Raw genomic sequence first — 22,668 nt, 5'->3', positions numbered from 1 at the left:
GGGGACAAGGAGGAGAAACTCAGCACCCTGGGGTCTCCGGGTCCCAGAGCTCCCCGATCGTGGAACCATACTTCTGGACTGAGGTAATGAGACGAGCCAGCTAAGAGATGGGCTACCTCACATCCAGGGTGCTCTACAACCCAAGATGGGCTGGGCGCGGTGGCTCACACCTGTAACCCCAACACTCTGGGAGGCCGAGGCAGGCAAATCACCAGGTCGGGAGTTCGAGACCATCCTGACCAACACAGTGAAACCCTATCTCTACTAAAAATACAGTAATTAGCTGGGCATGGTGGAGTGCAGCGGCACTGGGTGGCAGAGCAAGAGTCTATCTCAAAAACAAAACAAAACAACCACAACAGTGGACTTGGTGGCCTTAGCTGGAGGTGATGCCGGGGCAGGGGAGGCAGCTCTGAGGCCTCCTAGACAGACTCTCCTGCTCCTGCGTTCCTGCTGCCTTCTCGCCCCCTCTGCACCCGGACTCCAGGCTCCAGCTGTTCTAACCCTAACATCTCCAGCTCTGCTCCTACCTGTCCTCTGCAATGGACCAAGGGTTCCCCAGGGCGGGATCCGTCTCCCCGTGCAAACTAAAATAACCACCAGCCCCCCGTTATGAGCTGGCGTGGGTACCATCCTCTCTAACAGTACGTTGAAGTCCTAACCACTACAACCTCAGCATGAGACTGTTTTTGGAAACACGGTCCTTAGAAGAGGTGGGGGGGGGTCAAGATAAAATGAGGCCATTAGAGTGGGCTGCATCCAACAGGACTGGTGTCTTTATAAGGAGATTAGGGGCCGGGCGTGGTGGCTCACGCCTGTAATCCCACCCAGCACTTTGGGAGGCCGAGGCGGGTGGATCATGAGGTCAAGAGATCGAGACCATCCTGGTCAACATGGTGGGACCCCGTCTCTACTAAAAATACAAAAAATTAGCTGGGCATGGTGGCGCGTGCCTGTAATCCCAGCTACTCAGGAGGCTGAGGCAGGAGAATTGCCTGAACCCAGGAGGCGGAGGTTGCGGTGAGCCGAGATCGCGCCATTGCACTCCAGCCTGGGTAACAAGAGCGAAACTCCGTCTCAAAAAATAATAATAATAATAATAATTAAAAAAAAAAAAAGAAGAGATTAGGGCCAGGCGCCGGTGGCTCACACCCGTTATTCCAACCTTCTGGGAGGCAGAGGAGGGCAGATCACCTGAGGTCAAGAGTTTGAGATCAACCTGGCCAACATGGTGAAACCCCATCTCGATTAAAAATACAAAAATTAGCTGGGCATGGTGGTGGGTGCCTGTAATCCCAGCTCCTAGGGAGGCTGAGGCAGGAGAATCGCTTGAATCTGGGAGGTGGAGGTTGCGGTGAGCCGAGATTGTACCATTGCACTCCAGCCTGGGTGACAGAGCGAGACTCTGTCTCAAAAAAAAAAAAAAAAAGAAAAAAAAAGAAAAGAAAAAAGAAGAGATTAGGACACAGCCATGCCGGGGAGACTAACAACCACTCCGCACTCCACCATGATGGACAGCAGCAAAACAGCGGCCAATCGCCGTGTGGTTAAGACCAAGAAACACGCAGCTCATCTGCATCTGGTGAGAACGCTGGAGTGGGAAGGGGAAGAAAAAAGGCCGAAAATGATGGCTTCAGAGCCACATGCGGCCCTGTGGATGGTTTTGTTAATAAAGTTTTAATGGCACACAGCCACGCCCATTCATTTCTCAGCTTTCCCATCACAATGGCTGAGTTCTGGGTGGTTGCAGTGACAGAGACCGCCCAGCCTGTACGACCAAAAATATTTACTTTCTGGTGCTCTGCAGAAGTGTGCTGCTTCCTGGTGTAGACAATGTTGCTGTTTGTTTAAAGAATACATACGTATTTGCTTACAAAGCCCCTGAAGGGACATGGGGCACAGAGGGGTGGGTGGCTGTGGACAGAGGTGGGCAGGAGGCTGCCATCTTGGGAGGAAACCGAGCCCCAGGGAAGCAGCAGGCGGGCAGGATCCAGGGAGAGAGGTGAGGCCAGAATCAATCCCTGCCTCAATCCAGGCCTTAAACAGGCAGCGGGTCTGCATCTGGTAAGAACGCTGGAATGGGAGGGGGTAGATAAATGGCCACAAATGATGTGGCCCTGTGGCTGGTTTTGTTAATAAAGTTTTATTGGCGCACAGCCACACCCATTCATTGCTCAGCTTTCCCATCAGGATGGTGGCGTTTTGGCTTGTTGCTGCCACAGAGACAGAGCAGCAGTCCAGCCCAGGGGTCACTGCCCGGATGGGAAAAGCCCAAGTCGAAAGCCCTGAGCACGAACTGCATCTCCGGCTCTGCGCAGGCGAGGGAGCCCGTGCCCTCCGCTGAGACTTTTTCACAGGTGGGGAAACTGAGGCCCTGGCAAATGCAGACTTGTCCCAGGTCATACAGCCGGCATACAGCAAGGATTTGAACCCAGGCCTGCCTGAGCTCAGAAGCTGAGCGGGCCCGGCAGCAAAAGCCCTCCACCCAACCAGGTCTGGATCCATCAGGGACCTGAAGGGGGCATGGCTGAGTGCCGTCTGAGCTGGCTCAGGCCTCTTTTCCATCTTTCCTGGGCCAGGGACCTGGACACCCTTCAAAGTGGCTCTGATTGGTTGCCGATGACATCATCGGAGTTTCAGGCCAAAGTGACTGGGCCTTGATTGCTCTCGGTGCCCACAGCTGGGTCTGTGGGCATCCCTGTGTGTGTCTGTGCACGCCCACATGCCTACGAGCGTGGCTTTGGCTGTGATGAGCAGGACAACCCCATAGTTCGTTCACACGTGGGTACGTGTGGGCTGCGTGTGCGTGCTCACGCTTGCCTGCCCCTGCGCCCACGTGTCCACGTGTGAGTACTTCCCATGTGTACGGGGCCCCTCGGGGAGTTCCCGTGAGCATGTGTGGGCAGCAGCCAGCCAGCCGGGGTGCAGAGGAGGCCTCGGCTGCCTGACGCTACCGAGAGCGCCTCATTAAACAAAAAGGTACCTCGGGAACCACACTGCGCCCAGTTCCTCAGAGTTTAATTAAAACAGTGCGGGGGGGGGGTGGGGGGTGCGTGCAGGGTCCACAGTTGGATGGCGGAGGAGGAGGGAGGCAGGGAGCAGCCCTGGCAGTCCAGATGGTCCCCCACAATGGCTGGTGACTGGTTGGGGGTGCCCGGAGCTCAGGACAAGGGGGGGCGGGGTGGGTCAGGGTATCTGAAGCCCTGAGGCCCAGCAGGAAGGACAGGCTTCCAGCCCAGGCAGGCCTTTCCAGGCACTGAGAGAGCAGAGGGAAAAAGAGTGTGGGCAGGCGCGGTGGCTCACACCTGTCATCCCGGCACTTTGGGAGGCTGAGGTGGGTGGATTACCTGAGGTCAGGAGTTCGAGACCAGCCTGACCAACGTGGCGAAACCCCGTACCCAAATTAGCTGCAAGTGCTGGAGAGCGCCTGTAATGCCAGCTACTCTGGAGGCTGAGGCAGGAGAATCACTTGAACCTGGGAGGCGGAAGTTGCAGTGAGCCGAGATCACACCATTGCACTCTAGCCTGGGTGACAAGAGCAAAACTCCGTCTCAAAACAACAACAACAACAAAAAAATGAAAAAAGAAATGAAAAGCGTGTGGATGGGTGCAGGGGGGAATCTTCCCAGACTCCCAGGGACCAGGCAGTTTATGGCTTCACAGCATTTTTTTTTTTTTTTTTTGAGGCCGAGCCTCGCTCTGTTGCCCAGGCTGGAGTGCAGTGGTGCAATCTCAGCTCACTGCAACCTCCACCTCCCAGGTTAAAGTGATTTTCCTGCCTCAGTCTCCCAAGTAGCTGGTATTACAGGTGCCTGCCACCATGTTGGCTATTTTTTTGTTGTTTTTAGTAGAGATGGGGGTTTCACCATCCTGGCCACGGTGGTCTCCAAGTCCGGACCTCGTGATCCACCCACCTGGGCCTCCCGAAGTACTGGGATTACAGGCGTGAGCCACTGTGCCTGGCCTGACTTTAGAGATGAGAAAAGCTGCAGCTCAGAAAGGTTCATTAACTTGCCCTAGGACACACAGCAACCAAGTGGCACCCAGGGCTTGGGCGCCACAGTGGGGGCCCAGAGGTCAAACCAGATCACAAAGAAGGCAGCACAGAGTGGCTGGGCAAGCGGTTTGCAGAAATCAGGCTGAACAGGAATGTGCTCCAAAAACTGCTTCCTCATCATACAACAGCATCATTCAGACAGCCCCCTATCAATCCCTTGTGCCTCATTCAAGAAACGCACTCAGGCTGCACGCAGTGGCTCACACCTGTGATCCCAGCACCGTGGGAGGCTGAGGCAGGTGCATCACCTGAGGTCAGGACTTCAAGACCAGCCTGGCCAACATGGAGAAACCCCGTCTCTACTAAAAATACAAAAATGAGTCAGGCGTGGTGGCAAGCGCCTGTAATCCCAGCTACTCGGGAGGCTGAGGCAGGAGAATCGCTTGAACTCAGGAGGTGGAGGCTGCAATGAGCCGAGATCATGCCACTGTTCTCCAGCCTGGGCAACAAAGCAAGACTCTATTTCCAAAAAAAAAAAAAAAAGAATTACAATCTCAATAAGGCCGGCAGTCCAGCAGGCCCATGTGAATGTAGGGGGAAGCGGGCGGCTGTTTCTGCGTACCTAGCATCCGTTTATCTTTTATTTTTTGTAGAGATGGGGTCTTGCTATGTTGCCCAGTCTGTTCTCACAAGTGATCTTCCCACCTCAGCCCCTCAGAGTGCTGGGATTATAGGCGTGAGCTACCATGCCCGACCCTGTTTATCCTTATTCCTTTAAGGGAAACACAGTCACTCTCCAGGGAGGGGTCCAGCCGATCAGAATGTTTGTTCCTCCTGAGTCACAGTGATTGGTTCAGGGAGGGGCATGGGATCCACACTCCTTGGGGGTAGGGGGGAATAAGGATGAAGTCAATATAGAAGGTAACAAAGCCAAGAGGCAGAATGAGCACTGAGGAAATTCAATGAGCCCCTGGATCTAGCTGAACCTGAAGCCAGCCACTCCATGGCATTTTAATTCTGTATATCAATCATCTTTCTTGCTTGAACCCATCTGAGTTGGATCAGCCTCTTGTCATCAGAAGCACATGATCAAGATTATAAATTAGGATGATTCTAGTTTCTCAATTCCTTTCTTTTTGCAAAGACACAATAAATCCCCGCCAGTAGGCTCTGGGCCCCGACGGTGTTACTGGTTGGAGAAGGGAGATCAAGGTCCTCCCCAAAAAACCCAAAGCAGGAGGGTTGGGGGATCACTTCCACGTATTCCTTCGGTGCTTGTCCCCAAAGCCCAGACCTGGTTCATCCTCCTCCCGCCGCAGGGAGCCCAATACCTCGGAGGACAGTGAGCTTGGCATGGACTGTGATCTCCCCAACCGAGTTCTGGGCCACACACTCGTACACATTTTCATCCCGCGGCGTCCTCAGTGGCTGGATCCTCAGCACTGCCCCAGCACTCTCATCAAACTCAATCGTCTGCCGTGGGCGGGAGAAAAAGGACGGTGTGAGGCTGGGGTCCCAAGAAGATTCCTGTCTAGGCTGGGCTGGAGGGGCACGGCAGTCAGCCCCACGACCCTGGGGGTGACTGGAAGAGCTGCAGGCTGTACGTGCATGTGTGTAGATGCGAGGTATAAACGCGCTGGAAGCAGAGACCAGGTTTGGGGACATATAAAAACAGGGTGGCCGGGCACGGTGGCTCACGCCCATAATCCCAGCACTTTAGGAGGCCGAGGCAGGCGGATCATGAAGTGAGGAGATCGAGACCAGCCTGACCAACATGGCGAAATCCCGTCTCTACTAAAAATACAAAATTAGGCTGGGCACAGTGGCTCACATCTGTAATCCCAGCACTCTGAAGAGTATGAGACCAATCTGACCAACATGGAGAAATCTGTCTCTACTAGAAATACCAAATTAGCCAGGTGTGGCGGTACATGCCTGTAACCCCAGCTACTCGGGAGGTTGAGGCAGGAAAACTGCTTGAACCCAGGAGGCGGAGGTTGTGGTAAACCAAGATTGCACCATTGCACTCCAGCCTGGGCGACCAGGGCAAAACTCCTTCTTAAAAAAATAAAGAAATTCAAAATGAGCCGGGCATGGTGGCACACGCCTGTAATCCCAGCTACTCAGGAGGCTGAAGCAGGAGAATCACTTGAATCCAGGAGGTGGAGGTTGTGGTGAGTCAAGATCACGCCACTACACTCCAGCCCGGTGACAAAGTGGGACTGCATCTTGGAGGAAAAAAAAAAAAAAAAAAAAAAGAAAACAGGGTGTGGTGTGCGTGTGTGAGCGTGGCAGTGTGCAAGCCCATGTGACAGGCCTGCACAGGTATGTGAAGACATGCTGAATGTGGCGATGTGCGTGTGTGATCATGTGCGTGTATTCAGAGTTGTAAAGTTCCTTCTCTGTGCACTGGTGCTGTGCCCACTGTGTTGTGAAGAAGACTCAGAGAAGGCAGGGCCTTGCCTGAGGCCACACAGCACTGAGCTGGCAGGGCAAGTGAGATGCGCAGGGCCCCGACTGGAGGCTGCGCTCCCCGGCTTGCCTGGCTACCGATGCCTGCACTCCCCCCGGCCAAAGCGTCCATGCTGCCTTCCGTGGCTGAGGTGCTGTGGCCCTGTCTTGGGGGCAGCGTTGACCCCAGGCTGCCTCCCCCCACCCCAACTCACCTCAAAGCGCTGAGAGTTGACCTTCTTGCCCTTCTTGTTCCAGGTCACTCGTGGCTTGGGGTCGCCCGTGGCCTGACACACAAAAGAGGCCACACCCCCCGACACGCCGATCTGGTCCTTGGGTTCTTTGATAAACCGGGGGGGCTCTGGGGATACAGCAGGAAGAGGGGGAGCGGGTGGGTCCGGGCATCTGGCTAGGATCCCATGGACCCACCAACACCTGCCCTCCACCTGCTGCCAACGGAAGTGCCACGTGGCCAACGGACAGAGGCGGAGGAAAGCAAGGATGACAATGGACACCCTGCCACCGCACCCCCCACCATGGCATCCAGGGCACCCACGTACCCACATACCCCCACCCCACCTGCAACAGCCACACCTGCCCACATGTGGATACAGCCTCACACGTGCTCAGGCACAGTGCCACTGGGACAGATGGAAGGCAGACCCCTGAGACGGCAGCCTTCCTAAACTCAGCACCCGGAGCCCCTCCGCGGCGAACAGCCAAACCCTGGAGGGCCCTGAAAACACTTGACGGAAGATAATTTGGTCTAATTCCCTGGTGAGACATGGGGAGACTGAGGCACCCAGCATGCCACAGTCTATGGGGCCAGAGCCAGCATTCGAACCCAGAGCTCCAGCTTCTCAGGAGGCATCCAGGAGGTGGCAGGACACAAGTGGTCAGTGCCCAGGACACTGGTCCGAGCTGGAGGCAGGGGCTCAGAAGGGATGAGTAATATATTTTTTTCTTTTTTTAAAACTGTACTTTCAGTTCTGGGGTTCATGTGCAGAACGTGCAGGTTTGTTACATAGGTACACATGTGCCATGGTAGCTGGCTGCCTCCATCACCCCGTCATCCACGTTAGGTATTTCTCCTAATGCTATTCCTCCCCAGCCCCTACTCCCCGACAGTCCCCACTGTGTGATGTCCCCCTCCCTGTGTGCCCGTGTCTCATTGTTCAACTCCCACTTATGAGTGAGAACATGCGGTGTTTGGTTTTCTGTTCTTGTGTTGGTTTGCTGAGAATGATGGTTTCCAGCATCATCCATGTCCCCGTAAAGGACACGAACTCATCCTTTTTCATGGCTGCACAGTATTCCACAGTGCCTATGTGCCACAGTTTCTTTATCCGGTCTATCATTAATGGACATTTGGGTTGGTTCCAAGTCTTTGCTATTGTGAACAGTGCCACAATAAACATGTGTGTGCATGTGTCTTTATAATAAAACGATTTATAATCCTTTGGGTATATACCCAGTAATGGGATTGCTGGGTCAAATGGTATTTCTATTTCTAGATCCTTGAGGCATCGCCACACTGTCTTCCACAATAGTTGAACTAATTTACGCTCAAGAGGGAGTAATATTTGACCTCTCCAACAGCATGGAGGGGCAGTGCCATCCTGACCCATTTTTTCTTTGTTTTTTGAGACAGAGTCTCACTCTGTCGCCCAGGCTGGAGTGCAATGACACGATCTCGGCTCACTGCAATCTCCACCTCCCGGGTTAAGCGATTCTCCTGCCTCAGTATCTGCATAGCTGGGACTACAGGCACGTGCTACCATGCTCCGCTCATTTTTTTGTGATTTTAGTAGAGACAGGGCTTCGCCGTGTTAGCCAGGATGGTCTCGATCTCCTGTCTCCTGACCTCGTGATCTGCCCGCCTTGGCCTCCCACAGTGCTGGGATTACAGGTGTGCACTACCGTGCCCGCTTTCTTCTTTTTTGCCTTTTTTTTTTTTTTTTTTTTTTTTTTAGAAGCGATAGGAATTTACTCTGTTACTCGGGCTGGAGTGCAATGATACGATCTTGGCTCACTGCAGCCTAGACCTCCCATACTCAAGCAATCGTCCTGCCTCAGCCTCCCAAGTACCTGGGACTATAGGTGAATGCCATCACACCTGTAATCTCAGCACTTTGGGAGGCCAAGGCTGGTGGACCACCTGAGGTCAGGAGTTCGAGACCAGCCTGGCCAACACGGTGAAACCCTGTCGCTACTAAAGAAACAAAAATTAGGCCGGGCGCAGTGGCTCAAGCCTGTAATCCCAGCACTTTGGGAGGCCGAGGTGGATGGATCACGAAGTCAAGAGATCGAGACCATCCTGGTCAACATGGTGAAACCCCGTCTCTACTAAAAATACAAAAAAATCAGCTGGGCATGGTGGCGCGTGCCTGTAATCCCAGCTACTCAGGAGGCTGAGGCAGGAGAATTGCCTGAACCCGGGTGGCGGAGGTTGCGATGAGCCGAGATCGCACCATTGCACTCCAGCCTGGGTAACAAGAGCGAAACTCCGTCTCAAAAAAAAAAAAAAAAAAAAAAATTAGCCAGGCATAGAAGTGGGCGCCTGTAATCCCAGCTACTCGGTAGGCTGAGGCAGGAGAATTGCTTGAACACAGGAGACGGAGGCTACAATGAGCCAAGATCATGGCGACAGAGTGAGACTCCATCCCAAATAGAAAAAAAAAATTACAGAGACGGGTCTTACTATGTTGCCCAGGCTTGGTCTGGACCTCCTGGCCTCAAGTGATCCTCCCATCTCGGCCTCCCGAGTAGCTGGGACTACAGTTGCATGTCACCACACCTGGCTAGCTTACTTATTTTTCAGAGATGGGATCTCCCTATGTTGTCCAGCCTGGTCTCAAACTCCTAGCCCTGAGCAGTCCTCCAAATGCAGCCTCCCAAGTTGCTGGATTTATGGGTGTGAACTACCATCCCCGGCTCTGCAATCCCCATTTTACATGTGAGGAAACTGACGCACGAATCAGGCAAGAGACTTAGTTTGGCTGGACACGCCCAGCCAGGCAGCAGCTGAGCTGAACATGCTCCTTTGAACCAGGCTGGTGTTCATACCACATTCTCCACCCTCCGTGACGATCTGACGGATTCAGTCTCTGCAATAAAGTCCGGAGTAGGAGTGGTTTTTGGGTTTTTGTTTTGTTTTGTTTTTGAGATGAAGTCTCGCTCTGTCACCAGTCTGGAGTGCAGTGGTGCAATCTCAGCTCAATGCATTCTCTGCCTCCCGGTTCAAGAAATTCTCCTGCCTCAGTCTCCCGAGTAGATGGGGTTACAGGCATGCACCACCAAGCCTGGCTAATTTTTGTATTTTTAGTAGAGATGGGGTTTCACCATATTGGCTAGGCTGGTCTCGAACTCCTGACCTCAGGTGATCCACCTACCTCAGCCTCCCAAAGTGCTGGGATTACAGATGTGAGCCACTATGCCTGGCGTGGAGTGTGAGTGTTTTAACCCCCTAGAGCAACCTCAGCAAGCTGCACCTGGGACAGACTACACTGTCTGGGAGAATTCATTAACATTGTTTTCTTTTTATTGACTTTTTTTTTTTTTTTTTTTTTTTTGAGACGGAGTTTCGCTCTTGTTACCCAGGCTGGAGTGCAATGGCGCAATCTCGGCTCACCGCAACCTCCGCCTCCTGGGTTCAGGCAATTCTCCTGCCTCAGCCTCCTGAGTAGCTGGGATTACAGGCACGTGCCACCATGCCCAGTTAATTTTTTGTATTTTTAGTAGAGATGGGGTTTCACCATGTTGACCAGGATGGTCTCGATCTCTCGACCTCGTGATCCACCCGCCTCGGCCTCCCAAAGTGCTGGGATTACAGGCTTGAGCCACGGCGCCCGGCCGTATTGACTATTTTTACAGTAACCTTTGACTCTCCCAGAGGGATACCAGATTTCGGTTCAACTAAACGTTACAGTGTATCCCCTGTATGAATGGAGCTCCTGCTGAGATTTTTATCAACATACTGAAAGACTGTGACATACAACAGCCCTCAAGTCGCAACCTGTATCCAGTAAAAAGGGACTGATCAAATGAACACCAGGCTATCTACACAGCAGAGTACTATGTAAGTATGAAAAGGGGCGAGGATGCCTTTTCTGTGTGAGACAGGGACTCGTTCTTCACCCAGGCTGGAGTACAGTGGCACAAACACAGCTCACTGCAGCCTCAACTTCCCAGGCTCGAGTGGCTCCCACCTCAACCTCCCGAGTAACAGGGACTCCAGCCACATGCCACCATATCCGGCTAATTTTTGCACGAAATTTTGCCATGTTGCCCAGGCTGGTCTCGAACTCCTAGACTCAAGCAGTCCTCTCACCTCAGGATGCCTTTTACTTATTTATCTTGGGGGCAGGATCTCACTCTGTCACCCAGGCTCAGGGCAGTGTGTGATCTTGGCTCACTGCAACTTCCACCTCCCGGGTTCAAGCGGATATTCCTGCCTCAGCCTCCCGAGTAGTTGGGATTACAGGCTCACACCACCTTGCCCAGCTAATTTTTGTATTTTTGGTAGAGACAGGGTTTCCCTATGTTGGCCAGGCTGGTCTTGGACTCCTAATCTCAGGTGATCCACCCGCCTCAGCCTCCCAATGTGCTGGGATTATAGGCGTGAGCCACTGTGCCCGGCCAGGATGCTTTTTAAATTAAACTACTAGGGCAGGAACAAGAAGACATACAATTAAACGGGAGTAGGGGGAGGGGGTGTGGTAAGCAAGAGCTAATAAAATATAGCAAATGCTACTGTGGTATGACTTTTAAAAATAAATAAAAGGGGCCAGGGCCAGTGGCTCACATCTGTAATCCCAGCACTTTGGGAGGCAGAGGTGGGTGGACCAGGAGGCCAAGAGATCAAGACCATCCTGGCCAATGTGGTGAAACCCCGTCTCTACTAAAAATACAAAATACAAAAAAATTAGCCGGGCATGATGGTGTGTACCTAAGTCCCATCGACTCGGGAGGCCGAGGCAGGAGAATTGCTTTAGACTGGAAAACAGAGGTTGCGGTGAGCCAGGATCGTGCCACTGCACTCCAGCCTGGGGATCGAGCGAGACTCTGTCCCACAATAAAATAAAAATTGAAACTGAAAAAGGGAAAGGCTGTGTATGTGCAGAAACAGTGCTGCCTCCAGGGGACTGAGTGGCTGCACACAGGGGCACAGGCTTCTGCGTTGGGACCTTTTTAGATTTAGATCTAAAGACAAGTTGAAGTTTTTTTTCTTATCTTGATTTTTTTCTTATTTATTTATTTTTTGCAGAGACAGGGTCTCATTCTGTCACCCAGGCTGGAGTGCAGTGGTGCAATCATAGCTCACTGCAGCCTCAAACTCCTCGGCTCCAGGGCCCCTCTGGCCTGAATCTCCTGAGTAGCTGGGACCACAGGCGCGTGCCACCACACCCCGCAAATGTTTAATCTGTTGTAGAGACAGGGTTTCACTATGTTGCCCAGGCTGGTCTGGAACTTCTGGGCTCAAACAATCCTCCCATCTCAGCTTCCCAAAGCTCTGGGATTAATGGTGTGAGCCATCGTGCCCAGCTGAATTTATTTTTAAAAATGAAATTGCTTAAATTAAAAAGTGAACTCATTAAGGAAAAAAACGGAGTAAAAAAACTTTTTAAGGCCGGGTGCGGTGGCTCACGCCTGTAATCCCAGCACTTTGGGAGGCTGAGGCAGGTGGATCACCTGAGGTCAGGAGTTTGAGACCAGCCTGGCTAACATGGAGAAACCCTGTCTCTACTAAAAATACAAAATTAACCAGGCGTGGTGGCGTGTGCCTTTAACTTCAGCTACCCGGGAGGCTGAGGCAGGAGAATCGCTCGACCAGGAGGCAGAGGTTGCAGTGAGCTGAGATCACACCACTGCACTCCAGCCTGGGTGACAGAGCGAGACTCTGTATCAAAAAAAAAAAAAAAAAAAAAAAAAAAAAAAAGAATACAGGGCTCAGAAGTTAACAGCGCTGGGATGTGAACCCGGGCCTTGCCTCCAAGCCCACATTTTATGCCCCTTCTACAGCCAGACTCTGAGCCGGACTAGGGCAGCTGTTTTGTTGCACACCAAGCCCCAGGCTGGGCCTGCCTCCTCCTTCTGGCCTCAGGGGCGGTGACCTGGGGCCATGTGTCCTCAGCCAAGGACATGAGGAAAAGTCACTGTGGCCGGGTCAAGAATGTGTCTTCTGGTAAAGATCCCTCCCTCCGGAGCTGCTGGAAGGAAGGGCAGAAGCTGGCTGCGGGTAGAGACACGTCCAGCTGCCTGTCTGACCTGGAGCCAGAACATGCCCCTTGCCCCCAGCAATCCAGCGAGCAAGACCGGGCGGGTGCTGCCATCAGCCAGTCTGTGTCGCTCCTTCCTCCCGGGGTCTCTTCCTCCTCCTCTCATCTGGCAGCGTCAACCTCGGCTCGGCCAGCACCTCCCCTGGGGAGCCTTCTTGGATTACCGCAGGCCGGGTCAGGAGTCCCTTATGTCCCCACCGCAGCCTGGGCGTCCCCGGCACACAGGGATGAAGTACCCGCTTATGTGGCTCTAAGCAGAAAGGCCCAGGGACAGCCTCTCTTCCCTGGGACCTCAGACTTCCTCTTGGTGTCTGGTCGACTCTTGAGAAAATGGAGCTCCCAACTTCACTGCCTGCTCCCGGACTTGGAGGGGGGTTCTGCCTCTCGGAAGCACCCCCACACCCTGCAGAGCGGACTCCCTCTGCGTCTCCCCCAGGCAGCTCAGGGATCTGAGCCAGCCGGGAAGAGCTGCCTCTGCCCACCGCGTCCCCTGCTAGAAAATGCCTCGTGGACGCCTGGAATCTCCCCTTTGGACAAACCTTACCCACCTTTTCTCGGCAAAGGGGCTGAGATGCAGGAAGGACCCCTCAGGGCCTTGAGAAGGGTGAGCCTGCAGCTCGAGAGGCACAAGGACACGCCATGGGCCAGGCTTCAAGCCCGTGCCCGGGAGGACCGAAATTGAGGCTCAGGAAGGTGAAGGGGCCGGGCGCAGCGGCTCCCGCCTGTCATCCCGGCACTTTGGGAGGCCGAGGAGGGTGGATCACTTGAGATCAGGAGTTCGAGACTAGCCTGGCCAACATGGCAAAACCAGGTCTCTACTAAAAATACAAAGATTAGCCGGGCATGGTGGTGCATGCCTGTAAACCCAGCTACCCGGAGGCTGAGGCAGGGGAACTCCTTGAACCTGCGGGGTGGAGGCTGCGGTGGGAGCGGAGACTGCGCCAGTGAACTCCAGCCTGGGCAACAGAACGACTGAAGAAAAGGTGACGGGAGCTGCGTTTCGTCACAGGGCGAGAGATGGGCAGGGGACGGGACTGTAACCCAGGCCCACCTGGTTCCAGCGCCCTGAAAATAACACAGGCTGGAAAAATGACCCCAAGAACCGTGGGTGTCTCTGTTTCTTAGATGAAGAGACGGAAGGTCATGTGGTGATGCCAATATCAAAAAGCCAGGAAGGGAACCCAGCTCTCTCCGGAGCCTCCCAGTCCGCGGCCTGGCTTGGCTCCGTCTCTGTTTTTCCATTTCAGATTCTGCAGATGAGAATCCAGCGCCAGAGCTGGTGACCCACCCACCCTGTCCCCCCGAACCCCGCCCCAGGGCCGGCCCCATGGCATCCTGGGAAGGCCCCACTGGACCTGAAGTGATTTCTGGAGCAGAAACTGTTCCCCTACGCCTGCAATCCCGGCACTTTGGGAGGCCGAGGCGGGTGGATCATTTGAGCTCAGCAGTTCCGAGACCAGCCTGGCCAACATGGTGAAACCTCATCTCTACTAGAAATACAAAAATTAGCTGGGCCTGGTGGTGGGCGCCTGTGATCCCAGCTACTCGGGAAGCTCAGGCACGAGAGTCATTTGAACTGGGAGGCAGAGGCTGCAGTGAGCGGAGATCCCACTACTGCACCCCAGCCTGGGCGACACAGTGAGACGGTCTCAAAACGCAAAACAAAACAAGCAAGCTGACAGTGCTCAGTACTGAAGGCCAGACAGCCCCATATCCCACTGCAGGGGAGAGAGAGGCCAGGAAGACTCAGGCCCTGGAGGCGGCCGGACAGATCACCGTGCGGCTACTCCTGGCTTCCGGGTCCTGAAGGAACGTGGTCATCGAGATCCTGGCCCGTGGCACCAGCAGCTCAGCTTCAAAGGGCCACTGTGGTTCGCGGTGGCTCACGCCTGTAATCCTGGCACTTTGGGAGGCCGAGGTGGGAGGATCACTTAAGCCCAGGAGTTTGAGACCGTCTGGGCAAATAGTAAGAACCCAGTTTCTACAAGAAATTTAAGAAATCTGCCAGGCCAGGCACAGTCACTCACAAGAGTCCTCCCAGCACTTTGGGGGGCGGGGGCACTTCAGCCCATCTCTTTTTTTCCTGAGACAAGTCTTGCTCTGCTGCCCAGGCTGGAGGGCCCTGGTGCGATCGGTTTCCACAGACTTAACAATGGGGACGCTGATAATCACGTTCGCCTCCTCAGGGTGTGGTGGGTGATCTGAACGCAGACGGCATTTACTAAAAAGCAGCATGAGACAGGACGCCGTGGCTCCTCCCTGTAATTCTAGCGCTTTGGGAGGCCGAGGCAGGCGGATTGCTTGAGCTCCGGAGTTCGAGACCAGCCTGGGCAACATCGTGAAACCCCCCATCTCCACAAAAATTTTTTAAAATTAGCCAGGCATGGAGGCGCAGGCCTGCAGTCCCAGCTACTTGGGAGGCCGAGGTGGGAGGACTGCTTGAGCCTGAGAGGCGGAGGCTGCAGTCAGCTGAGATCACGCCACTGCACTCCAGCCTGGGGGACAGAGCCAGACCCCGTCTCAAAAGAAAAAAACAACAAGAAAAAACAGCATGAAAACAAGAAAAAGCATGGATGCACGGGGCAGGGGTGTGCGTCTCCGCTGTGCTAACCGGCAGTAATACTTATGTTTGCGGCGACACAGCGGCAGGCGGGGGCTTATGACACGTCCGCGTCACGAGGATGCCGGAGGCGGATGCTGCCACGAGCCCTGTGACGTCGTAAGGGAGGCCGGGCCACTAGCCGGCGGCTGCACAGCGGGCTGGCAGCAGAGCCAGGATTCGAACCCAGCCCGACCGCACAACCCAGCCTCTTTCCCTACTGCCCTGACCCCGTGTCCCCATGGGCCTGAGTGATGCCTTCTCTGGGTCCTTCATGGTGGGGTGCGTCTTGGCACCGAACCCCAAACGGACCCTGATCCTCTTCACGTCACAGCCAGAAATGCAGCCTCGCCCGTCTCTAAACTACACCAACTTCTTTCATCTCCAGGCCCTCCCAGGTGCTGTCATCCCGACCAGAAATGGCTTTTCCATAGGCGAACTCCTGTACACCCACAAAACCCTAGCCCCAGTGCCCTTTCTCCCCAGAAGCCTCCCCTGGCTCCACCTGAGATAGTCTGTCTGTCTGTGTGTCTGCCAACAGGTGGAGGTACTGCCCGCGGCAAGAAAGGTGAATTCTGTGGCTCACGAAGGAGTGACCTCCAGGAAGCCCTTGTGTCTTCTGAGCCTCGTTTTCCCTCATCGGGAAACGAAAGTAACAGAACCAGCAGCCCGGGCTCTGGTCGGGCTCGTGGGAGAGGAAGCAGGTCAAATCCGCGCTCGGCACGGAGCCGGGTGCCAACGCCGGGGAAACAGACGCCGTCATCACCACCGTTACTGCTTCGTGAAGCCCGTCATTATTGTTTATCTCTGAATGTCTCGGGGCTCAGCACGCAGCCCTCAGCATTCAGCCTCCTTCACGGGGCATAAACGTTCCATCTGGCAAAATGGGGGGCCCCAGGCAGGACGGGGAGGAGTGTGCTCACACGCACCCCACCGCGGAGCCCCGCGCACCCTGAGCCGGCTTCTTACCTTCTGCTGTGCAGCCCCCGACGAGCAGGACCACAAGGAGGCCCACGGGACCAACCACAGACACCACGCCAGGGCCCCAGGCGGGCGCCATGCTTGGCAGTGACCTCCGATCTCCGCCCTGGAGGGGGATGGCCCCCCAGTCCCTCACAGAGAGGCCTCGAGCCGAGCGTCAGATGGGGCAGCGTCTGCAGAGACAATGGAGGGCTGTGAGAGCCGAGCGGGGAAAACCCAGGAGACCTTCACGGAGGAGGCAGCAGGAGGGTCACATGGGGCAGGGGAGGGTCCTGTGGGGCTGGTCATGGGACACTGGGGAAGGATCATGGAGTAATGGGATGGATGAAAGTGCTGGGCCCGGCCGGGGGCTGTGGCCCACGCCTGTAATCCCAGCGCTTTGGAAGGCTCAGGCAGACGGATCACGAGGTCAAGAGATCAAGGCCATCTATCTTGGCCAACAGGGTGAAACCCCGTCTCTACCAAAAATACAAAAATTAGCCGGGGGTGGTGGCGCGCATCTGTAGCCCCAGCTACTCGGGAGGCTAAGGCAGGAGAATCGCTTGAGCCTGGGAGGCGGAGGTTGCAGTGAGCCGAGATCGCGCGCGCTGCATTCCAGCCTGAGCGACAGGGCAAAACTGTCTCAAAAAAAAAAAAAAAAAAAAAGTGCTGGGCCCTCACTATAGAGTTATAGAATTGATGTGTCCCCCTACAAAAAACTGATGCTGAAACCCAGTCCCCACTGGGACGGTATTAGGAATTGGGATCTTTGGGATTAGGTCATGAGGGCAGAGACCTCACGAACGGGAGGACTCAGAAAAGAGCTCCCGGAAAGCTGTGTCCATTCTGCCACCTGAGGACACGGGGGGAAGACGGCTTCCGTGTACCAGAAGACAGCCCTCACCAGACACCAAACCTGTGTTGCCTTCACCTTGGACTTCCCGGCCTCTAGAACCATGAGGTACAAATCTCAGTCATTTACAAGCCACTTGGTGTGCGGTATTTGGCTACAGCAGCCCAAAGGGACGAAGGCAGCCTCCAGTCACCAGCTACATCCCAACCCCAGCATGAGTTCCCAACCCAGGCTGGGCCGAAACCAAGCCCCGCGCCAGGACTGAGGACCTCTGGGGTGCCGAGCCCCGGTTTTCTCCAACTCACAGGCCGCTTCTCAGGAGGGAGGGCACTCCAGATCACGCTACTGTCTGGCTCTAAAACCTGGTCCCCCCGGTCATGCGATGACTCTCCCCACACACCTGCCTGTCCCCGCCCTGCGCCAAGCCCTCCCACGGTTCCCGGAGCCCCCAGGAAAGCCACTCCTGCTGGCTTCACTATTTCCTCTCGCTTGGAGGTACAGCGTGCCGGCCAAGCTCAGTCCCGCCGCCCAGCCTTTGCTTCTGCTGTGGCCTCTGCCTGGAATGCTGTCCCCCACCACATGACAGGTCTCAGCTCAGCTGTCACTTCCTCAGGAAGCCCTCTCTGCCCCTCAAAGGTCAACTCCCCCCACATTCTGCATCCCGGAGCGCCCTACGTGACTACGGTTAGCCTCCGTGGTATTTACCCTGGATCCCAAGTGAAAGGGACGTGCTAACCATTCAGCATGCCTCTCCCCCAAGAACCTCAGCTCCTCCAGGGCAGACGGTCCCTCATCACAGTCCGTGAACCCCAGAATGGCCCGCTCCCCATCTCCACTCTGTCCAGAGCCAGGTCGGAGGGCCAGGGACGGGCCCAAGGATAAGGTCTTTGTTGCCCACACCAGGCCATGCCCTGGGCGGGTCCAGGCTGTGGTCACAGGAACTGGTGGCACATAACTGGGCAGTCCCTGTGATTCTGACTCCCAAAATACCCGGCTGCGGTCACCTCGCCCAGCCCTGGGGCGGTCTCAGGGGAAGGACGGGTGGGTAACGGCCGGGTCACAGACGAGGGTGAGGAACGGGATTCGGGGGGCCTTGATGTACACAGTTAGGCCACAGGCACACAGTCAGACCACACAGAGAATGATGCCTGCTCAATCAGGCCACAGACATACACGGTCAAACCACAGACACACGATGACACACAGTCGGACTACAAGCAGGTCTGTATCTGCAAGAGACACAGAAACAAACGCACGCACAGAGCCAGGCAGCAGAGCACACACACACACACACACACACAATCAGGCAAACGAAACTTGCACACAGTCAGACGACAAACACAGACACGCACAGAATCAGACCGCCGACACACACCAAGCCAGAAGAGACACACGTGCATGGTCACGGTGGGGCGGGCAGCACACGTACACAGTGGGGCTGCCGGGACCTCTGAGCATGCAGTCACATCAGATATCTACAGGGCCACGAGCAGGTCGGCGTCACACAGACACCGGGGCCGGCACGCAGTCAGACTGCAGATAGGCCATGTGGTCAGCACACCACCAACAGAGACGTGCAAAGCCAGATTCCGTTCCTACACGTATGCACACGCAGCCTGGCTACACGACACACACGCGCAGAGTCAGACTCCAAATGCACCTTGCACACAACCAGCTAGGGACGGGGAGAGGAAGGTAATGAAGCCCAGCACGCAGCGCCTTACTCTCAGTCCCCACGCTGGCCTTTTAAGAGCAGAAGTAGCCCGCAAGGCAGGCGGTGGCCCCAGATGGAGAAACTGCCGGTGGCCAGCTGGGGCGAGGGTGACCACAGCGGCTGGCCAGGCCCAGAAATGTGCTTGGCCACCCTCGGGGGCACGAGGTCAGTTCCAGACCACTGTGTTCAGCTGGGAAGGCCTGCAGAGAACCTCTGGGGAAACTGAGGCAACATAGCAAACCTGAAGCTCAGAGGACATGGTAGAAGGCCCTGCACAGAGGACCCAGGTGGGGCACACATAGGGAGGGCCCCGGCCACAGCTGGCTCCCCCATGTCCCAGGGGAGCCCAGGACAGCCGCCTTCTAAACCAGGCAGCCCTAATTACACCCTGGCTCCCATGGCAGAAGCCTTGCCGGGCCCATACTTCCTTGATGTCTGGGCGGGATGGGGTTGGGGCGGGACAGGGTTGAGCCGGGCACAGGCAGGCAGGGCCTGGCCACGGAGTCCCCCAAGATCCGCCACTCCAGCCTGTCAGGGGCAGGGACCAGGGGCTACAGCAAAGGGGCATCTGAGTCACAGATGATGCTTCAGGAATGGGGGTGGTGGGCGGGGCCCAGGGAGTGGGGTTCAGACGCCACCCCTGCAAAAGACAAAGCGTTCCAGGGTCCCTTAGGCAGCAACCCTCCCTAGGGACTTCTCGGGATGGACTAGGACCCTGTACACGCACAAAATCAGACCGCAGACGCACATCGAGTCAGGAAACATACACGTACAGGGCCGTGGGCAGGCGGGACACACACAGCTGGGCTGCAGGGAGCCGAACACCACGTCCGATCACATACCTACAGGTGCGCGAGCAGGTCAGCGCCACACGCAGCTGCCGGCACGCGACCCTCCCACCCGCTCCGGCTTCCACGGAAACCACAGCTGTGGGGTCTTCTGTGGGGATTCGGGGGAGAAGATCCCCGAGTCCCATCCGCTCTGCCTTTAGAATCTGTCCCCAACCTGCCCACTTCTTACTCATTCTTCTGCCTCCACTTGTTCCAGCCCCATCGTCACCGGCCTGGTCACCGACACTGTCACCTCCACCCTGGTCTCTCAGCTCCCGCCCTCGCCCCTCGGTCTGTTCCACCCACAGAAACCAGAAGGCATCTGTGAGCACCCGAGCCAGGGCCGTGCCTTCTCTGCCCACAGCTCTATGGCTCCCACCTGCCTCACAGCCAAGGCTCAAGCCCTTCCTGAAACCCACCCGGCCGTGCCTGACCTGCACCGCACCCCCCCACCCCGTCCTCCCTCCACCCTCTGCTCCAGCCACATGGGCCTTCCTGCTGTTCCTCCAACACCCCAAGTACAGTCCTGCCCCGCCGCCTTTGCATGGGCCATTTCTGGATTTACTATCGGCTGAGGACCAAACGGTGAATGGGAATTAGAGGCGAAGGGGCCTTAGCACCAGGAACAGCATGAAGAAGGGCAATGTGGCAGCACCGAGAGGTCCCAGGAGGTACAGGGGGAGAGAAGAGGGCAGAGAGAGGTGCCACGGACTAGACCCGCAGGGCAGCAGGAGCCCTATGTGGCCCTGGGCAGGGAGGGATGTGGCCATGTTGGTGCCAGGCCGACCCTCCGCCATGCGGTGGCCAGGGCTAGAGAGAACGGAAGGGAGTGGCCACTGGACCCTGAACCCACGTGGGGCTCAGAGAGGGTCTCTGCGTGCCCCGCCTGACTCTGAGGGGCTGGGCTGCCCAGCACTACCTTGTGGCAGCTGGTCGGAGGCAGACCCTCGCCTTTTACAGATGAGGAAACTGAGGCTCACAGAATATCAGGGACTCAGCCAAGTCTCCCAGCTGGGGTGGGACTCGGGCCTGGAGCCCACGTTTCATCTGGTGACTTTCTCTGGCCACTGCGGAATCACTGGACAGCTCTCTCTGGACCTGGTTTAGCCCTCTGGCCGCCTCTGGGGGCTCCCCCTGCAGTGCTAACGGGGGGCGAGTGAGCACTCATTCCAGCTAGGCGCCGGGGTGTGGGTCACGAGATCTGGGAGCTGGCTTTGTGTGCCCACGCGGTCCAGGGAGTATAAAGGGGTGATTATGACCCAGGCTGGCCAGCAAACAGGCTGTGTCACCCGCACGAGGCGGGGGCTCCTCGGGCCAGAGGCGGCTCTGGGTGCCTCTCCCAGTCCCGACTCTGGCTGCAGAGTCTACCCTGTCCTGTCCTGGAGGAGGGGTCTGGGGGCCTAATCCTAACCCTCGGGGGCCTTCTCCTGTGGCCGCAGGGCAGGAAAAGCCGAGGCTGACGATGACAGCCATGGGACTCAGGGAAAGAAGCCCTGACCCTGCATAACCCCTCCACCTTCACATCCTCCCCCCCCCCGCCACACCTCTCCCATGCCACCGCTTGGAATGTCATTTCCAGGGCTGGACCCTGGCCTCCAGCTTCCCTGGACCCCTGGGTCACTCCTACGTCCACTCAAGCAGGGACAGGCAGCTAGAGGCCCCCCCCCCCCCGCCCCCGGCAGCAGGCCTGGGCTCTGTGGCCGCTGGTGGGCCCAAGTCAGCTCTGGCCAAGCCACTGTCCCTCCCAGGGTGCCATTATCTCCCTATCAGGAAACAGGTCCAGGGAGGGGCTGGGTGGGGCCGGCCCTTCCCGGAACTGAAGACCAGGGGACCTGGCTTTAATTGACTATTGACTTGTATCGGGACCACATGAAGGCTCAGGGCACTGTCCCCAGGGGTCCCGCTGGCCAGGAGTGGATGGGTGGGGCAGACAGGGAACCAGGCCCAGCCCTGGAGAGGAAAACTGTTCGCGTTCACTGGGGGCCCCTGGGGTGCCCAGCCCCATTAAATGTTCTCTGCGTTTCCTGTTTAACGGAGGAGGAAACTGAGGCTCACTTTGGGTCCTGCATGGGGAGGGGGCTGGGCTGGGTTAGGATTTGAGGCTAGAGCCCGGGTCTCAATCGAGCCCAGGGTCCACAGGCACTCCCTGGTGCCCGGGCTGCCAAAATCGCCCCTGCCAGTGTGTCCCTCATGCTGGCTTCACAGAATAGCCTTCGACGCCAAGCTCTGCGGGCACCCCCGCCGCTGCCCACACTCACCGGGCTCCCCGCTCCCGGGCTTGGCTTGGCGTTCTGGGCCCTTCTCGACGCGACTGTACCCATCCTCTTCCCCACCCCCTCTTCCAGAAGGTCCTGCAGTTCTCGGAATACACTGCCGTGGGCCTCTGAGCCTCTTCCAATGCGGGTCCCCCACCAGGCACACCCTTCCCCAACTGGCCCACAGTCAGCTCGTCCTGCGAGCTGCAGCCGCGAGATGCCTCCGCTCCAAGCTGAGCCCTGTTCCTCCTCTGCTCTAAAACCCTCCATGGATCCCATCAACATGTATTAAAACCCAGATTGCTACCTCAGTCTCCAGAGCTGCCGGCCCGGCCTCTGCTGACCCTGTCACACCACAACCCCCCATGCCACGCTTCCCTTGCCACCTGGATCCCCCCACTTGTGGTCCCCTGGCTCCCATAGGGGTATCTGAACACACTGTCCCACCCGGTACACCCTTCCACGTCCCCATCAAACCTCTACCCTCACATTCGTCCTCAGGCCACAGCGGAACTGTCACCTCCTCCAGGAAGCCCTCCTGGAGGCCCCAGGTTGGATCAAGACCCCTTCTGGGCTGCCACATCACAACTCTGCTCCCAGTGTGGGTCTGTCATCCCCAGGATGAATGCCCTCTTCTGACCCCAGGAACGTGGCAAAGGCCCTGTGTGCACTGGGTGCCTACCGCATTCCCAGCTCTCCTTGGCTCTTTATCCACACCATTCCTGGGGTCA

General features: G+C 56.4%; 1 protein-coding gene across 4 annotated transcripts in view; it reads right to left on the bottom strand.

The window, feature by feature from the left end:
- The window catches only part of PTPRS (protein tyrosine phosphatase receptor type S), a 133,367-nt gene that overhangs the window by 62,123 nt on the left and 48,576 nt on the right, over window positions 1-22,668 (bottom strand). For all 4 annotated transcript variants that reach the window (XM_074384758.1, XM_074384755.1, XM_074384756.1 and 1 more), the window contains exons 2-4: window positions 16,295-16,479; window positions 6,664-6,809; window positions 5,329-5,470 (exon numbers count right to left, since the gene is read on the bottom strand). In XM_074384758.1, the coding sequence (XP_074240859.1) occupies window positions 5,329-5,470; window positions 6,664-6,809; window positions 16,295-16,385 (379 nt within the window). In that variant the 5' untranslated portion in view covers window positions 16,386-16,479. The remainder of the gene's footprint in view (window positions 1-5,328; window positions 5,471-6,663; window positions 6,810-16,294; window positions 16,480-22,668) is intronic.

This window comes from Saimiri boliviensis, chromosome 14 (assembly GCF_048565385.1).
Source record: "Saimiri boliviensis isolate mSaiBol1 chromosome 14, mSaiBol1.pri, whole genome shotgun sequence".
Lineage (NCBI taxonomy): Eukaryota > Metazoa > Chordata > Mammalia > Primates > Cebidae > Saimiri > Saimiri boliviensis.
Note: the sequence above shows the minus strand (reverse complement) of the source record. Positions and strands in the feature narration are given on the sequence as shown.